This window comes from Nomascus leucogenys, chromosome 23 (assembly GCF_006542625.1).
Source record: "Nomascus leucogenys isolate Asia chromosome 23, Asia_NLE_v1, whole genome shotgun sequence".
In the NCBI taxonomy this organism is placed as follows: Eukaryota; Metazoa; Chordata; class Mammalia; order Primates; family Hylobatidae; genus Nomascus; species Nomascus leucogenys.
This window is the reverse complement of record NC_044403.1, coordinates 17,547,362-17,567,810: the sequence shown is the minus strand read 5'-3', so window position 1 is coordinate 17,567,810 and position 20,449 is coordinate 17,547,362. Positions and strand designations below refer to the sequence as shown.

Genomic DNA, 20,449 nt, shown 5'->3' with positions numbered 1-20,449 from the left:
TTCACATTTCTGAGGGAATTTGTCATGAACTTGGGCTTGAGGTAAAAAGGTTTTGGGAAAGGAGGGCATTCTGAGGAGTAAGATAGATATGTAAAGGAGTAATTATTGTAAAATATAAATGCAATGATATAGGCATCAAAGTATTCTCTAACACACACACACACACACACACACACACACACAGACTTACTAGCATTCTTCAAATAGTACAAAGAATGAAATACATTGAAACCACATTCTTACTTCATTTATCACATTTTATGCTAAAAGCAGAGTGAAAATAATATAAACTAAAAATTCTAACAAAAATCTACCCAATTAAGTCACAAAACTATCCAATCAGCAGAGGACACTCACCTAGAAAATGTAGAAACAAGCAAATATACACCAGTTTGTTTCTTCCTAAATAGACATCAGTGAGCCATCCAACAAACACAGGGGTAAGTATTGAAGTTCCAATAAAACACAAGTTTAAGATGGCTGCTTGGCAATTGCGATAGCCAAGCTTGATAGTGCAAAAGGGGATCATGTTGCAGACGACTTCAAAGAACGTGAACCTCTCACACAGCTCCACCAGAAGCAAGCAGATTCCAACCTGAATTTTTTTCAGAGTGTGAGGAACACAAATCGCCAACATGTCTTACAGTTTTCTCCTTCTCAATGCTGTGATGTACTTGTACTTTCTCATCAGTTATGGTAAAGTCTGTAACAGACATGACTACCCTCCTTGAACACAACTTATGTTAGTGGTTTGAACTTGGTGATATTTTGAACTCCATCCCTCTGATGAAAAAGTAAGAACGTTGCTTTGAATTTCACATCTCCGTGCTAGAATTTCATAAGGTTTGTTTTTTGCACATGGACGTTGTTCATTTTGATGATCCAAGAGCATGAGTATTTAAATGTTCACGGCAGCTCAGGGTAGCCAAATCTGATTTGTTTGCTTAATTACTTAGCGGCTAAATTAGGATTGTCCTCCAAAATTATATTGAATTACATGAATCCAGTTGCAAACATGTGGAAACTCATCTGCCTCATACTGATAAAGGTTTAAATATTGAGGCAAAAGAAGCAGTTTTTCAGGAGAATTTGAGCACTAGATCAAGAAATAATTTGAGTCTAATAATTTCTGATACTTTAATTAAACAAGCCAGAACACTACCAAGAGATAAAGCGCAAAAGAAAATCTGTTTTGAGGGGGCACGATATCTTATCATTATTACATTTCTTGTTATTTTTGGTTGGAATTCTGATAAGAAACTTAATTAGGTAACAAAAGTGCTAGTACATTTAGGTAACAAGCAGAGTTTACAAGAAAGTAATTTAAGTGCACTAATGAAAGGAGAAAATATTAAACAAAACCCTGCTTCCTTTAAGTTGACCCCATGCTTGTAGAACAGCCTCTCAGAGGAAATCAGAATCAAAAGGTGCTATTTGACTCCTTTATTATTAATCAGTAGTCAGGGATACAGCAACCAGCCTACACAGGCTTGGGGAATAGTGGATCTGGTATCACCCTGACCCTTCAGCTGGGTGAATGGGTGTTAGCATTCTATTTTGGAAAGCAGGAGGGCCAATTAAGCTAAAAAAGCAGCAGTGAAAGAGAACACCTTAACATTTAGTGGCTTAGCTGCAAGGACATAGAAAGAAAAGGGACCAGAACTATTGAGTCACAGTCATAATAATTCAACACTTGAGTATAGGAATGTTATTTTCATGCTGGAGTCAAAACCTAAAGACCGATACGGACTTTTGACTCTGGTTCTCATCTTTTGGTTCTGAGAGACTGGGGGCAAAATACTCTGTTTTGACCCCTTCTAATAGCCTCATTGTAATGGTAGCTATTTGTCTCTGCTCAGCATTGCTACTTTGGTAACAATGCCCTAAACTTCCTTTGTGTAAATTGATCATGCAATTTATGATCCAAACTTGGACAGTTTTGTGCAGGTGAAAAGTGATGCTATTTATAGTTACTCCTAAAAAAAAACAGTTATAAACTGGGGCTGTCCAGGGCAACACTCTAACATGGGTTCACCCTACCTTTGGAGAATGACTCCTATCTATTACCTGAGATCATGGTGGGGCTGTTGATCAGGATATATCCCTTTTCTTCTAGCCAAGAAGAAAACCCAAGGGGGTCAACACCTGGTGTAAGATAGTCCTTTTACTTTTCTCCTGTGGAATTTTAATCTTGAGTGGAATGACTTAAGAATGGGCATGGTGGCAGCTGGGTTATTCAGATGGCAGCGTGTTAGTCTGTTTTCACGCTGCTAATAAAGACATATCCGAGACTGGGTAATTATAAAGGAAAGAGGTTTAATGGACTCACAGTTTCATGTGGCTGGGGTGGCCTCACAATCATGATTCAAGGCGAAAGGTATATCTTACATGGCAGCAGGCAAGAGAGAAAAATCATAGCCAAGCGAAAAGGGAAACCCCTTATAAAAACCATCAGATCTAGTGCGACTTTCTTACTACCATGAGAACAGTATGGGGGGGAAACTGCCTCCATGATTAAAATACCTCCCACTAGGTCCCTCCCACAATACTTGGGAATTATGGGAGTTACAATTCAAGATGAGATTTGGGTGGGGACACAGTCAAATCATATCAGCAGTACCCAAAAGGGACTGCCCATGAGGCCCTGATGGAGAACTCAGCACCTCCCTGGTTCTTTTTCTTCTGAAGCCACGATTACTTTTTCCTTCTGTAGAAGGCTCAAAGGATTCCCATTAATTTTGGTTTGATTTAGTTAGCTCCATTTGGCTTCTGTGGCTTACAAAGAACCCTAAATGATACTTTACTTTTTTGTTTACCCTAGATGCAAGGGCAAGCTGTTCTCTAGCCACTGGCTGATTTCTTTAGCCCCTGACAAAGTGCTCCTTCCTAAGCAGAGTAGCACTGCTCTCTCCCAGGGCCTGATGATGATCCCATCTGAATTGTTTGGCTCCTCTCTGTATACTTGCTTAAGATCAGGCTCCAGGTGGTGGTAACCTGAGGTTTGGGGACACTTGAGTCAGTAAGAGCAACAGCATTTGCCTCCTTTGGAGGGGATATTTGGTAACCCTCCAAGAAAGCCACCTACTCAGAAATAAAGTTTATTTTAGTTATCTGTAAGGGGGAAAAATTCTGACTTCAATAGGGACATAATAGTTAGCAAATAGGATATTCATTTAAGTGGGAGTTAAGAGAACTAAGTTATATTCCTGCCCCTTTATCACTTAAGGCAAATTTCTTCCTGTCTGTGAGCCTATTACATTAACTGCAAAATACAAACAGTAAAGCCTGTCTCTGAAGATCATTTCTGAGGCTTGGTATAAAAAAGGGCTTATGAAATGTCAAGAATTGCACATGGAAATGCCTTTGTTATTACTTGCTTCTATATTCCTGCATTTTCTAGCTACTCTAAGCAATGAGCCATAAAGAAATGTCATGGAACCATTTCCAAATTCCAGTTTGCACAAGAGACAGACGTTAGGAGGCATGGATTATGTGGAATAGAGTTGAAGCAATGGGAAACCACCCCCTTTTTATTTGTCACATCCCTACTAGTTCTCAGTACAAAGTTCACAGTGAGCTCAAAGGACAAGTAGTAATTCCATTTGAGAATAATACTTGGCAGGGAATATTGAATGTCATCATCTTTATCAACAAACTTGGGCCCTTGAGTAAGACTTATGCATACTTTAGTTTTATGCAAACCCCTCCCCCATTCCAACCCAGGCTTGTTCTCTGTCCCTGCCTCTTCCCTCTGTTATAAAATGATATTTTTCTCCTTTATAGAGGCAATGTATGGAATGTATGTAAATTGGATACAATTTGGAAAATATCTAAAAATAGAAGAAAAACCATGGAAGTTTTTGAAGCATTTTGTTGGATGTTTTCTCCCCATGGCTCGTTCTCTTTATTAGTAGATTTATAATATTTAAATTGTATAATTGTATAAAATTATTGTTCAATACATTTTCTACCCCATTTGTAGGTACTGTTAAAAAGCATTTTAACGTGCCATTATGAACTCTTTGTAAACATAGTTTTTTTATGGTTGCATTAATGGAGACATAGTTTACTTAACTATTCTTCCATCGTTGGTTAGCTATATTTGTTTCGGATCAGTTATAAGCCAGCCTTTCTCAAACATTTGACCATGAACCCACAGTTGAAAGAAAAAAGAAAACCTTTATAAATAATGGTGAAATGAATATTTGTGCATAAAGCTTTCCCCATTCCCTAATTATATCCTTAGGCTGGTTTTTCAGAAGCAATGTCACTGGCTAAAAGTATGAGAAAGTGTTTCGGTTTCTTGATATATAATACAAAATTACAATATAAACTTCAGAAATTTTTTTAAATTGGAAAGCCTACATTGTTTTTGGAAGGCAAAGACTATACTTATCACTAGAATTCTTCATTGGAAAGACAAAGTCACAAATGAAACATAGGTAGTAATAATGTTGACCATACTTGTATGTGTTGGCAAATGCATCTTATTTAATAGAGAAAATTAGTCAGATGCTCATTTCATGAGCTGATGACATCCATGTTTTTTTGTGAGGACCCAGAGCATATATGCATCAGATCTTGTAAGGATTGTTTAGGGAACACACTAGGAGTGCAAGCCCTGCTTCTAAGGAGGCTATTTTTAAATATTCAGGATTAGAAAGAATCTCTATAAGCTACCTCCAATATGATTATAAATTCTGAGAAAATGGTGGTGCCTTTTAAAATGTTTGTACAGTGGGTTGCTGCAATGCTTTTCCATTTGTGTATGTATTTTTAGAATAACTTTTCATAGGTCCTCTAAACAGTAAGTATTTTTAAGGGAAGAGCTTTTCTAGCTCAATAATTCTCTGTAAATGGTATACACAAAGGTCATTTGAAGATATTTATTCTTTTAGGCCTATCAATTCCATTTAATTCCATTGACTATGAGATTTGGTAGCTGGTTTGGAAGCATAGTCAAGAACATGAGGATTGGCTTCCCTAGAATTTAATTGTTAAAAATGGCACATCAAAGACTTGGAGTGAAATTTTTGCTTCATTGTTCAAGGTGTAAAGCAGAAATGAAGAGATAACATACTGGGCTTTCCTTTTTGCTTTGTAAAGAAGATATTCTCTGTGTAAACCTCTACTCTTCCATTATAAAGAGGCTATGGCAATTGTATGATATCTATACCTTGATCCTTCTGTCCAGTGTGAAAGAGAATTACTTCAGCCCTGATATGGTTTGGCTCTTTGTTCCCATCCAAATTTTCTGTTGAATTGTAATCCCCAGTGCTGGGGAAGGGACCTGCTGGGAGGTGATTGGGTCATGGAGGTGGTTTCCTCTTGCCCTTCTTGTGACAGTGAGTGAGTTCTCATGAGATCTGATGCTTTAAAAGTGTGGCACTTCCCCCTTCTCTCTCTCTCTCTCTCCTACTCTGTAATGGGAAGATGTGCTTGCTTCCCCTTCACCTTCTGCCATGATTATAAGTTTCCTGAGGCCTCCCAGTCATGCTTCCCATTAAGTCTGCAGAACTGTGAGTCAATTAAATCTCTTTTCTTCATAAATTACCCATTCTCAGGTAGTTTTGTGTAGCACTGTGAAAATGGACTAATGCAAGCCCCTAGCAGAAAATAACTCATATAGTCCCAAGAATACATAAGATATTCAATTCTTCTCTAATATATTGTGTTTTTTCCTTTTTCTGGGGATAACTAAGAATGAAGGATTTTTTGTCCTGTTTTTCCCTCCACACTATGCAATGACCGTTACAAACCTTGCTATTTTTTTGAGTTCTACGTGCAAGATAAATCAGTATAAAGTAAGTAAAGTGGGAATGAGTCATCACATGAACACCATAATGGTTAATTTTATGTATCAACTTGGCTGGGCAATAGGGCCCATATATTTGGTCAAATATTATTCTGGATGATTCTGTGTGTTTTTGGATGAAATTTGCATTTAAGTGAGTGGACTTTGAGTAAAGTAGATTGCCTCATCTAATTGATTGAAGGCCTGAATAGAACAAGAGGCTGAGGCTGACCATACCCCGCTTTCAGCAAGAGGAAATTCTCTAGCAGACTGCAGACTTCCTTTGCAACATCAGTTCTACCTGGTTTCCTAGCAGACTGCCTTTGGACTCAACTGCTGCTCTTTCCTGAATCTCCATACTGTCAAAATCACATCAGATTTTGGACTTGCCAAGCCTCCACGATCACATGAACCAATTCCTTAAAATCCATTGATATATACACACAAGCATATTCTATTGGTTGTTTCTCTGGAGAACACAAATATGGACACTGTCCATATCATCCCTATTATTCATTCTTTTTTTTCTCTATTTGATCATAAGGGAAAAAGAAGGATTTAAATACAACACTGGTAGCTCTCACATTGATGTGTGGAACTGAGACCTCTTCTTGAGTTTTTCGTAGGTGGGTACACACTTCCACCTAGCTTTCATGTTGAAAATTCAAACTCATCATGTTCCAAGCTTAACTCATCATCTTCTTGCCTGATCCTACTCCTCGTTTTCCTTCTCTTAATGGTTCATGGCATCACCACTTATCCACATATTCAAGGTAAAAAACTGAGATGGCCTAGGCTCTTTCGTCACTTCTTTGCCCATTATATTTACCTTTTCCAGGAAAATACTTATTGGGTTCCTAACATGTGCTAGGCTATTTTATACTTGGTGGTGGTAGGGAGGGGCAGTGCTGTCAATTCGACATTCTTAATATTTTACAAATCCGTCCTTTTTCTTTGCCTTCTACTCTGCTGTAGTTTGAGTCCTTTAGCATGTCTCCTTTGCACTGCTGTCTCAGGCATTGCTTCCATCTCTCTCATACCTTAGTCACTTGTACATCATTTTCATCAGTTTGCCCTAGCTGCCTACCTCTTGTCCCTCTGACTGGCCTGATTTTTGCCATATGTTATATTGTTTTCTTTTTTTGCCTTATTTCATATTATTTTCTTAATAGTGTTATTTAAAATGGCTTACTTTTAAAAATCAAGTAAGTTTATTTAACAAGGAAACTTTTATTTTAGATGTAGGGGGCACATCTGCTGGTTTGCTACCTGGCCATATTGCATGATGCTGAGGTTTGGGGTACAAATGAGCCCATCGCCCTGGTAGTGAGCATAGTACCCAATAGTTTTTCAATCCTTACCTTCTCCCTCCCACTCCCCAGTAGTCCCTGGTTTCTATTGTTGCTGTCTTTATATCCATGAGTACCCAGTGTTTAGCTCCCACTTACAAGCGAGAACACACAGTATATGGTTTTCTGTTTCTGTGTTAATTTGCTTGGGATAATGGCCTCTAGCTACATCCATGTTATTGGAAAGGACATGCTTTCATTATTTTTTTTATTTTTTATTTTTTTCCCAAGACGAAGTCTCACTCTGTTGCCTGGGCTGGAGTGCAGTGGTGCTATCTTGGCTCACTGCAACCTCCACCTCCTGGGCTCCAGCAGTTCTCCTGCCTCAGCCTCCCTAGTAGCTGGGATTATAGGCATGCGCCACCACGCCCGGCTAATTTTTGTATTTTTAGTAGAGACGGGATTTCACCATGTTGGCCAGACTGGTCTCGAACTCCTGACCTCAAGTGATCCACCTGCCTTGGCCTCCCAAGCTCTCATTCTTTATTGTGATTTCGTAGTTCCATGGTATATATATATGTACCACATTTTCTGTATTCACTCTACTGTTGATAGGCACCTAGATTGATTCCATGTCTTTGCTATTGCGGATAGTGTTGTGATGAACTTGTGAGGGCATGTGTCTTTTTGGTAGAAAGATTTGGTTTCTTTTGGATACATACCCGGTAATGAGATTGCTGGATTTAATAGTAGTTCTAAGTTCTTTGAAGAATCTCCAAACTGCTCTCCACAATGGCTGAATGAATTTACATTCCCACCAGCAGTGTATAAGCATTCCCTTTTCTCCACAGCCTCACCAGCAGCTGTTGATTTTTTGACTTTTTAATAATAGCCATTCTGACTCATGTGAAATATCTCATTGTGGTTTTGATTTACATTTATCTGACGATTAGTGATGAGCATTTTTAATGTTTTTTTGGGGGGGCCACTTGTATGTCTTCTTTTGAGAAGTATCTGTTCATGCCTTTTTGCCTTTTCTTTAATGGGGTTGTTTGTTTTCTGCTTGTTCAGTTGCTTAAGTTCCTTATAGATTCTGGATACTAGACCTTTGTCAGATGCGTAGTTTGAGAATATTTTCTCCTATTCTGTAGGTTGTCTGTTTACTGTGTTGACAGTTTATTTTGCTCTGCAGAAGATCTTTGGTTTAATTAGGTCCCAAATGTCAATTTTTGTTTTTGTTGCAATTGCTTTTGAGGACTTAGTCATAAATTCTCTCCCAAGGCTGATGCCCAGAATAGTGTTTCCTAGGTTTTCTTCTACGATTCTTATAGTTTGAGGTCTTAAATTTAAATCTTTAATCCATCTTGAGTTCATTTTTAATATAGTGAATTGTAGGGGTCTAGTTTCATTCTTCTTCATATGGCCAGCCAGTTATCCCAGCACCATTTGTTGAATAGGGTGTTGTTTCCCCACTGCTTATTTTTGTTGACTTCATTGAACATCAACAAAGTTGGTTGTAGGTGTGTAGCTTCATTTCTGGGCTCTCTATTCTGTTCCATTGGTCTATGTATCTGTTTTTATACTAATATCATGATATAAAAACCTGTGCCATGCTGTTTTTGTTACTGCAGGCTTATAGTATACTTTGAAGTCAGGTAATGTGGTGCCTCAGCTTTGTTCTTTTTGCTTAGGTTTGCTTTGGATATTTGGTCTCTTTTTTGGTTCCATATGAATTTTAGAATAGTTTTTTTTAGTTCTGTGAAAAATGACGCTGATAGTTTGATAGGAATAGCATTGAATCTGTAGATTGCTTTGGGCAGTATGGCTATTTTAACAATATTGATTCTTTCAAACCATGAGCATAGAATGATTTTTCATTTGTTTGTGTCATCTGTGATACCTTTTAGCAGTGTTTTATAGTTCTACTTATAGAGATCTTTCACCTCCTTAACAAGGAAACTTTAATTTACTATCATAAATGAAATTACTTGCCATAAATGGAAGGTAACGATAAAGAAAATACTACTACTTAAAAATAATTATTAACATTTACTAACTGCTTTTCTTTGGCCAGGCCGTTCTAAGAATTAATTCATTTGTCTTTGCAACTATCTTATGAGGAAGATACCACTTTTATGAGCCCCATCTCACCATTATGGAAACTGGGGCACAGAATGGGAATAACTTATTCAAAGTCAATTACAAGTAGTAGAGCAGGGACTTTAAGTGGCCTGATGCCACCACCTCCACTCAACATATGTTTTTTCCTTTATATAAGAAAAAGATTGAAAGATAGTACATAAACAACCACTTTTTTTACTGCAGGATTCTACATTGTCTAATGCCCAAACCACATATCACTTAAAATCATTTCAATTTCCAAGAGATTGGGAAACACTTTTCTATTTAATCCTCCCTAAACCTCCAGAAATTTTTTTTTTGTTTAATCTAAACTTGTTCAATATGCTCCCCTGCTTACAGTCTGTAAATAATCCCTTTAAACTGTGAGATCAAGTTAGAAATTATTTGCTGGCACAAAAGGCCCTTTATGATCAAGTTCCTGCCTTGTGATAAGAGTCTTCCCTTGCTGTTCTGCCATGGAGCTGGATAACATGCTCACAGTCCTAGGACTATGCCATATTCTTTTACCTTGTCTTGCTTTTTCACATGCTATTTCTTGTTCTTGGGACACTTTCATTTTCCATTCACTTTGGGAACTTCTCTTCATTCTTTAAACTTCAGCATAAATATCATGTCTCAGTAAATGTTTCTTTGATTCTCAAAGATAGTCTCTCTGGGCTCTTAAAACTGCTTATATTTCTCTCTTCTAATACATAGTATATTATATTAATTAGTTTGAATGCCCCTTTTCTTGCTTACCATGAATTTTTTTGATAACAGGGGGCAGTTTCATATTTATCTTTATAAGCCTAGCACAGTGCCTGGAATGAACTAGTTATTTCAGTACATGTCGAGTGGCTTACATGGCTGTGTCATGTGACATACCCAGACATAAATTACTTTCATTCAGACAGAATTCTACAAGAAGTGCTGCTTACTAAGTTCTCCTCCCAATTGACTACCAGGATCTTGACTCTAATGACTGGGTAAAATCCACTTGCCACCTGTATATTAAAACATTTTGAATGAATGAATGCCTGGTTGATTTTCTGAATGAATGAATGAATGGTGTAAGTTTAGACACTCAGGATGTTATGAATGAAGTAAATGTATTACTATGCAGCAAGTAGACTGTATCTGACTACTAAAAAATATTTATTGAGCACCTAATAGAAGCCAGGCACCAAAATGCTATGATGACAAAATACCTATCTTGATTTTATGGATCTTACAATCTAGTGAGGGATACCAGCAATTAGCAAGAACTACAGTCCAGTGAGCTAAATGCTATGATGGAGGAAGAAGGAAATGTCATGGAGGCATATAGCAAGGCTTGCATTTCAACCTGAGAAAGTCCACATAAACTTTTCCATGGAAATAACATCCATGCTTGGATCTAAAGGAGGAATGGAATTCAGCTAGGGGAAGATATATAAGGCTAGGATTGTTCTTAACAGAGGGTATGCTCTCTATGATAACGAGCGTGTTACTGTTTAAGGATCTAAGAAAAAAAGCTTTTTATGATTCAAGGCAGGAGCAGGTTTGGAAATCCTGGATCAGGGACCTGCAGGAGTTGGGGGAGAAATGAGGCTGAAGAGTAAGAAAAGCCAGATCATACACAGCTTTATAAGACGGAATTTTGATTCATTCTTGAAGTCATTCCTGGACCTGTCTACATGGAGTGAATTTCTACAATAAGGCAAGGTATAAAGAGCTAAAGTCTTTGATGCAAAGCCATTTTGCCTGTTTAAGTTCAAAAGTCTGGGTGCCAATTAAGAGGGACTGGTGAGATTTGATAATTCTTAGCTATTTCTTTTACTATTACCACCACTCTACTGCTGTCATCATCTAGGCAAAATGTACAGAAACAGAAGTACTAGCATTTGGCAGAAGTACCAGAATTTGATAGAAAATTTGAGGTAGAATCTTTTTTTTTTTGAGACGGAGTCTTGCTCTGTCGCCCAGGCTGGAGTGCAGTGGCGCAATCTCGGCTCACTGCCAGCTCTGCCTCCCGGGTTCACGCCATTCTCCTGCCTCAGCCTCCCAAGTAGCTGGGACTACAGGCACCCGCCACCACGCCCGGGGAATTTTTTTTGTTATGTTTTTTGTTATTTTTATTTATTTATTTTTGTTTTTAGTAGAGACGGGGTTTCACTGTGTTAGCCAGGATGGTCTCGATCTCCTGACCTCGTGATCCACCCGCCTCGGCCTCCCAGAGTGCTGGGATTACAGGCGTGAGCCACCGCGCCCAGCCTCGAGGTAGAATCTTAATGACAGAAGTGAGAGCATCAAAAATGCTGTGCAGGTTTCTAGCACAGGCATCCTGGTGGACGATGATGCTATTCACGTAAGGGTATTCCCTTACCAGGACAAAGGAACATGACTTTACCATTTGACATTTTGAGTTCGAGGCACCTAGGGCATATCCAATAGTTGATGAAAGAAGGGAATCAAATTCATTTTCTCTCTCTCTGTCTCTCTTTCTCTCTGTCTCTCTCTCCCCCTCTCTTTTTTTCATAGGAAGTCACTTTTTCCTTTGAGTGGAGGTGAAATATATCCCCCATTGTGCAGAAAGAACAAAATGACATTTTATGTAACAAGGTTAAACCTTCCCAAGCCAAAAGCAGCTTAGAACATTACTATTTAATTACCCTCTCCTGAATACCATTTGGATTTCATGAAAATTTATTGGGGCACTGTGCTATTCCTTTGCAAAGTACCTAGGAAAGGCTATACAATGCTAAACATAAACTGTAGAATAGCAATGAATTTGAGAAAAAATTAAAGTTTTTATTAAAATAGGAAAATGGACAGGTTTTAGTTATTTTGAAATTAATTGCAAAATACTAATCAAAATTTAATTTTAATTTCTACACTTCTTCTTAGCCAAAAGACCGAGAAGCTATTGAATTAAACTAAATTAAATTTAAATTTTAAATCAAATTTAATTTATTTGAGTGTCTTTTTTATTTCTTGGAGTGAACTAAATAATTTGGCTGCTATTTTAATGCAAGATTATATTTTCGTTATAAGTAAAATATAAGCATTTGGATCATGTACTGTTAGTCAGTGTCAAGATAAAACTAATTCTTTGTCATTCATCTGAGATTTGAGTTTTGCTTGCAAAAACTTTGGGGAAGATGTGGAGGAGGAAATTCAATTGTTGATGGATGTTAAGCCCCCCACTTTTAAACCTATCATTTGCTTAGAATATGAGTTAGTAGACATGTTTTGAGGAAATGGCTACCTTCAGGAAGGCATCTTACCATGGAAGGGGGCAGGATTGGTGAGATGATAAAGAGTTAGGACGGTGATATCTGATTTTTATAGTTCATCATTTTAGACAAATTCTCCCCTAATTTCAAGTTTATACAGCATTAGACTTGAAAGAGGGTATTTTGGCCAAGTCCTTAATGTTACATTGTTATACAGCTGAAGACCTGAGAGGTAAATTGACTGGTCTAAGCTAACTTAACTAATTAACAGCTTGTCCTGCAATAAAATTCACGCCCCTTGGCTGCTAATCCCATTTTTTTCCTCAACATTGTAATTGGATAAAAATCTGTCCTAGTGCTTTGAAGTTTGAGTATCTTAAAAATTAGAAATTGACTTGGACCAATAGAGTGTATGCTTAATCAAATCCATAATGCTATAGAAATGCTTTTAGACTTAGTTCTTCCACTATCTACACAAATTCGCACAATTAACTTCATAGGACCTCAGTTTCTTATACAGTGACTAAGGGCTTTGGATTAGATGATATTTAAAACACTCTAGTTCTCTAAGTTCCCTTTCTAAAGACCCTGGAAATTTACAAGAAATAAATCTTTTTCACAGTAGTAATAGAATCATCTTCCTATAAATTTTACTTTTCATATATGTAAACTATGCGCAGGGCATAAGTAAGATTTAACCATTTTGAAAGATGCAATTACCATGGTTATGGCTAGATTTCTATCTTTGTAGTACCCTCCCTGTGGACCCAATTTGAGAGATGGACACAGAGGAAAGCAAAGGAAGAGCTACTCCATCTTTCTCTCTTCCTGCACGCCATAGTTCAAAAATTATCCCTGGCCTTTCAAAATGTATACAGAAGAAAAAAAAAACAGAACATTTAAAAATATATAGTTATAAATAGCTCTTTGGTTCTGATTTCATTGTTTCTTCAAACTCTGCACATTTTATTCTGGGGACTTTATTCACACACATGTAATTACCTGAGCTAAGCAATTTTTCATACTTTTCAAGGCTCTTGCATTATTGCACCTGTACGATGACAGCTTTATAATTCAGTAGTAATTGAACAGCAATTATTTTCCATGATGCATGTACATTTTTATATCAGATTGTTGGCAGATATTCTTTATGATGTCGTTTTCACTAATGAGGAAATTAGAGTAAGTTATCTCATAGAGTGAGATGTCTTTTTCTGACTCATTTCCCAGCTCTTGACATGGATTTTAGAGAAGTTTGTGTGCTGTAAAACAGCATATACGAATGGGAACAACGTTGGCTCTGCATTTATGGGGGCCAGGAAGAGTGGTGAACTATTTTATAGGTCTAATAAGGTCCTGTCTATTCCATCCATATGATGGACTCTGACAGCAAATTTACATATGCATGAATGTAAATATTTAGATTGTAAAATCCTAAGAGAACAAAGACCAAGCTTTGTACCACTTTTAAGCTTTTCATCATGCTCACTCAGCCCAGTATAGGTCCTCAGAAGGCACAGACTGTCTTAATAGTTTGGCATAGGACAAGAGAGCAAAGAGCTACCATGATTATCCAATAAACTCAGGCACCAAATCATTTTGATCGAAACCATTTGTAGCCAACAAAATTCAACATTTTTTTAGCACCTGCTATGTCAGACCTTGTGCTCGATGGTGCGGTTTCTAAGGTGAATAAGACCTGACTAACTTTCATTTTATTTAAATAAGTTTGTTATATGTTTTATATATGCCATATGTATACATATAAGTATAAGATTACTTCATTCATTCAAGAAATATGTATTTAACACCTGCTGTATGCTAAAAAATTTACTAAGTAGGGAGGACCCAAAGAGAAACACACGGATTTTGCCTTCAAGGAATTCATAGTCTCAGGGTTGAGACAGAAATAAGTACATATAAATACAATTAGAAAACAGTGAAAATTGTTCTCAGGGAGGTACGCATGGGCACTGTGGGATAGCGGATGAGGTGCTCCTTAATGAGATTGTACAATAAAAACTTTCTGGAGGAAGTGATGTCAGCATGAAATCTCAATGAAGAACAAAGGGTTGTCTAGGACAAGAAGGTAAAGCACATTCCAAGAAGAGGGGAGAAAGGACCAAAGGCAATGATATGTGAAAGCAAATAGAAATTGAGAACTGTAGATACTTTTAGCTAAGTCTAGAGCATAATGTGAAGAGAAGGAGTGGTGAGAAATGATTTCGATGGGACAAAATTGTGGAGAGCCTTGCCAGTCATGATGAAGAGTTTAGATTTTATTCTCAGCTCAGTGGGAAGCCATTAAAAGTTTTCAGCTGAAGATTAATGGGGTCAGAACTACATTCTAGAGAACAAAGGGAACATTTTTCTAGCAGCAATGGGAAGAATGGACAGGAGGTCATAGTAACCGGGTAGTATGGAACTAATCTTAATGATAAGTGATAGGAGCCTATTAACAGGCATTATAGGAAATGGTACAGATTAGTGAGTCATTAAGGAGGGAAAATTTACAAAAATTTCTGACTGATTTAATATCTGTCCTAGGGGAGGGAAAATCAATCTTGATTCCCAGATTTCTGGCTGGAGAAATTTCACAGTGCCATTCCCTGAGATGCAGATGAGTGAAGACAGTGGGTGGTAGGAGATTGGGTGGGGGTGAGGGAAAAAATGAACCAAGTGTTGATATATTGCTTTGGGAAGCCTATGGGACACAGAGAAATAGACGCCCAGACTGTTCATGTCTGAAGTTGGGGAGACCAACCTGGGCCAGAGATACAGATTAAATAAGAATCATCTGTTTACTGATGGTAGAGGGAGCCAGCCATAAGAGTGGTTGAGGTCACTCAAGGAGGGTGGGAAGAGTACGACAAGGGAAAAGCAAGACTTCTTGGAGGATTTCAATATTTAAGACAGAAAAAGCATTGCTTATGTGGGAATGTAGGAAGAAATGAGAATGGCAGGAGTGGTATTGCCAGGTAGACTTAGGAAGAACTGAATAGTCAAACGTGAGGTTGATAAGAATTAAAATATACTTATTTGATTTAATAATAACCAAGACATTGATGTCTTTGGTGAGGGATAAATTTCATTGGTACGTTCAGTACTACACTCAAGGTATTTTTAAAGTACTCAGGAAGAGGGAGAAGTTGATTAATTCCCCTGAGATGAGGAGACAATCAGGTGATATTTGAGCTGGACATGAAGAAAGTGGGAATTTATGTGGAAAAGGTAAAAAAGTGAATTCCATCCAGAAAAATGACCTGAGCCTAAGAAACGTGGTATATTTGAGTCAAAGTTTGGCTTGAAATAACCTGACCCTACCCCTTTCTCCAAGCCTCCAATTTTCCATGTGTACCCCATTGGTCAAAGTTAAGTAGAAGGAAGTGGTAAGAGAGTTTCAGAATCAGTTCGCAGAGGTCAGCCTCCCAGTTATAGACAGCAAAGTAGAGGAAAGGCTGGGAATAGACCTGAGAGAAAGTAATACTGGAAATAAAGAGAAAAAGGTAAACTCAATAAACATGTCGTAGGTATCAATGTCTAAGTATGCTAATTATATGGATCGGGCCAGGAATATTGGGCCCAGAGGGATGTAAAGACAGTGACTGCGTATTCGCCCTGTCTCTGCCTCCTCTGCCATCCCACACTTATTTGGGTGAATGATGTTTAACGGGATGGAGAATACAGAGGAAAAAGCAGGTTTAGGTTGGATATTTAGCTTGAATTTAGGCATGCTGGTTAAAGTTACTGAAAAAGATTCAGATCATGTTAAAAATACATCCTGGGGCACAAGAATATGAATGATAATGATGTTCATTTGGGAATCATCAATGTATAATCATTACAGCCAATGAAATAAGTGAGGTCATCCAGGAAAAATGTGTATAGTAAGAAATGAAAGGCCACCAACAACAAACCTTGTGAGAGACCCACACATTTTGGGTTAGATATTTCTAATAGTTTTCATTACCCACCCTTCGATTCTGATGTCACTGTGGCCAAAGGTATTCGTAAGTACAAAGGGAAATGGAAAATCGAGTCTGTTCTAACATTGCTAGGTAGTCTAATATTTCTTTTAAAAATGAAACTTCTTCCACTACTGAGAGAAGAAAAGGTTTGATTGTTTAATTCTTTATTTGCTGTATTTTTATGTTTCTTACATAAAAACCACAGTAATGATTTGAGTTGACACATCATTTCATCATCTCGTTTCCAGATACCTCCTTTTTGGGGGCTTGTGTACATCTAGTCATATCCAGTTAATCTACTTTAAAAAATATACTTTAGGCCTTACTTTGGCCACCTCTACTGAGAGAAATCATTAACTGTTTCTTGAATCTCTTTATGCTATGCTGACAGTCTCCATTTAACACCCAGAGAGCACAGGGCATTTAGTTGTTGCATTCCCTTCCATTTGCAATTCATTTTCCGTGTCAATTCATGTGGTTGATATTATAAAAATCATTTTAAACCTAGTTTAACTTTTCTTTTTTAACGTTTGGCTTATTCATAATTTTATGAGCTATAAATTTTATTGCATTGTGAATTGCTTTTCCCATCTGCAGATAATGCTGAGGAAGTCCTTGGAGGAATTGCTTAGGATGTGGTAAAAAGTGAAAAGAAAGGGACTTCTGTTGTGAATTGGTACATGTTAGGCCAAAATGTATCCTTGAGTAGAAAATAACCAAAGAGGGAAGATTTGGGCTTTGTAAATCTGGTTTTATTTGAAGTATTCACTCTAGTTGAACAGGTACACTCTGTCCACAATGTGCAAAATGAATCTAAAATTTAATACAATTGCATGCTTTACTGAAATAGCTCTAACTAATTCAAATAAAGTCCTTCTCAGCTAAGGATTTTCTTTGGTGTGAATTATCCAGAGAAGCTGTCAATAAGAATTAAAAAATTGGGAAAATGCAAGATTCTATTTTTCTTGTGAAATGCTGACTTAGTCTTGGTACGGATTAAGACCGGGGTTATTAAGGTCATACCAAATATTTATTGAGCGTTTCAGGATTCTTCATGCCCATATTTTATCATTAAGACAAGGCAGAAACTAAGTGCCAGAAATATGTATGAAAAAATTATATTGATTGGTTTCATGTTGGGTTTATTTATATTGACAAAGTCTAAATGACTCAAAGGATATTGAAGAAAAAGTACGATGAATTTTAGTTCCAAAGTTCTTCTGGTTCGTTGATTTGGTACAAATGTAATTTTATTAAATCTCTTTCCATTTGCTGACTATCCAAACTTGTTATTTTTATTATTTCTCACAATGCATAATTGTGCCCTTAAGGAGTTTGGAGAAATCCAGTATGAGTCTTGGGAAATAGAAGAGCCTAGATTTGAACGCTATTCTGACTCATACCTCACTCTTTTTATTTTGCTGCCTTATAGACATAATCCTTCTTAATATCTACTTTCTATGTATTAAATTGGTGCAAAAGTAATTGTGGTTTTGCACAATTACTTTTGTACCGACCTAATGTATTCACACCAAGCGTTCTCTCACCTTAGGTGCTTTTCTCTAGCCCTTCCCTAGCTAGAATGCTTTTCTCCCAGATAGCCACATGTCCAGCTTCCTCACCTCCATCACGACTTGCTCAGATAATATATTCTCAATTAAGCTGACACCGAGCTTCCTCTTTAAAATTGTTCACCACTTCCCTCCTCCACACTGTAGGATGGCCAACTTGTCCTAGTTTGCCTGAGACTTTACCGGTTTTAACACTGAAAGTCCCACATCCCAGGAAACCCCTCAGTCCAATATCCTTTACTCTGTCCAAATTTTAACCTATCTATCTAATCTATCTATCTTTACACACACACACACACACTCACACACATGTTTAATTGAATATTTTCCCATACTAGGATTAAGTCCTATAATGGCAGAAATTCTTGCCATTTTTTTTCCAACAGAAGCATTTACAAGGGCCCCAAAATGGTGCTCAATGAATATTTGTTAAATGAACAAAAAAATATATATGTCAGGGCAGATTACTAACAATCAGAATAGAAAGGCCATGTTGACATTGTTCTATCTGTCCAAATAACTACCAAAATTATGTTTTGATTTATCATTTTCTTAACTCATACTTACAGGTAAACTCTGATTGAGTCAGAGATTCCAAAAAGCAGAAAATGTAATGCCTTATATACTAGTGGTTTGAACTGAAAATTGAGATTTATATAATGAAGATGCTGATTCATATCAGAATTGTGCTTCAGGATGATCAGATGAAACACAAACTTTCAGTTGTGCCTCTTTATTTAGAAGACCCTGATAGAAAAATGAAGAGAAGTAAATGATGGGCCTAAAAGAGCATTATAAAACAGGCTTGGCAACTGACTTTAAAGTAGGTAGGGTACAGTTCAGTACTCGCAGATTTAGATTGAAATTCAATCAACCAAAATGTACTCAGGCACTTTTATATATAGCATACAGATGTATGTTATCTAGTAAAAAATAAAAACTAGAAAACAAATATAGACCTGGATATGTTATTAGAAGGCATCTAATCAAGTACTCCAAGTAAAAATGAGGTCATTACCCCAGGGAAATGACATAATTTACAAAGGATTACTCAGATCTCTCTCGGTGCCATCTGTATCACCATTTCTTTGAGCTTCTTACATTTTGGTCCTATGACTAAGTGTTAATGTCTTTTCTTACCCACTTCCCCTTTCTCATTTAAAATTCTGAGGTTTCAGATACTTGTCCTTCACCCTCACCATCCTCCACATCCAATCATCAGGCTCTACCCATTTTATTTTTAAATATTTTTCACACTGCCTTCTCTTTTCTACCTTGGGGCTCAGACAATGATAGCTCCACATGAAGGCCTCAGAAGCAGCTTCAAAAGCACAGGTTTCGGGCCGGGCCTGTAATCCCAGCATTTTGGGAGGCCAAGGTGGGCAGATCATGAGGTCAGGAGATCGAGACCACCTGGCCAACATGGTGAAACCCCGTCGCTACTAAAAATACAAAAATTAGCTGGGCGTGGTGGCGCATGCCTGTAATCCCAGCTACTCGGGAGGCTGAGGCAGGATAATCGCTTGAACCCGGGAGGCAGAGGTTGCAGTGAGCCGAGATCGCACCACTGCACTCCAGTCTGGTGACAGAGCAAGAATCCATCTCAAAAAAAAAAAAAAAATAAGCACAAGTTTCTCTCTGACCTTCTCCTGCTCTCCTGTCTCTATCCCTTCATTATCCCCTGAGGCCAGCCATAGAAACTAGAATCCCTCTCCCCAAGGTGGGCCATAGAAACCAGAATGTCTTTTCCCCAAAACCAGCCATAAAACTTAAAAATATCACTCTAACTTCCCTCTTCTCCCTTCCCCACCTTTCTGTGCAAAAAACTGGCCAAAAAGAAATTATCTGACAAGCTTTCTTTGATTGTAGGTCATAAAACTCTCATTTCAGGATAGATTCCTGCCCCATACCTAGAAGGAAGAAATGCATGCTCAGAGAGGCCAAGAAGATTCCAGACAGACAGGCCTGGCTGGGTTTCCCATCCAGTCTATTGCATTAGGTCATAGTCTGTTTGTCCAGTCATATTTCTACATGACTGCTCATACTTGGTTGAATCTAAGCATAAAACTGGACAATTTCCTTTGTATCTTTGGGGCTTCATTCTGAAGGTTCTTGTGTCACATACAACTATGATCAAATAAGTGTGTATGCCTTTTCTCCTCTTAATCTGCCTTTTGTCAGTTGATCTTCAGCAACCCTTCAAAGGGCAAAGGGGACGTGTTCCCTTGTCCCTTCCTTACACTACCCATACTGTTCCTTATTCAGGCCATCACTATTTCTTGCTATAATTATAATAAGAGATTCTCTACTGATCACCTTGCCTCCACTTTTGTGTCATCATAATCTCTTTTCTACTCAGCTGCCATTGTCTTCTATTAGCATCTCAGTCTCCAGAATAAAGCCCATGCCCCATGATAAGGCTCATACTGCCCACCATAATCTGCCTCTGCCTGTTCCTCATCCTTCAATTTTCTTTCTACTTCATCAGCAC

The 20,449-nt window shown here is 37.7% G+C and overlaps 1 protein-coding gene across 1 annotated transcript in view; it reads right to left on the bottom strand.

Annotated features, from left to right (window-relative positions):
• The window catches only part of SLC15A5 (solute carrier family 15 member 5), a 91,287-nt gene extending 90,571 nt beyond the window's left edge, over window positions 1-716 (bottom strand). The window contains 2 exon segments of the mRNA XM_003265554.4: window positions 358-608; window positions 610-716. Coding sequence (XP_003265602.3) covers window positions 358-608; window positions 610-716 — 358 coding nt within the window.
• Window positions 717-20,449: the final 19,733 nt, after the last annotated feature.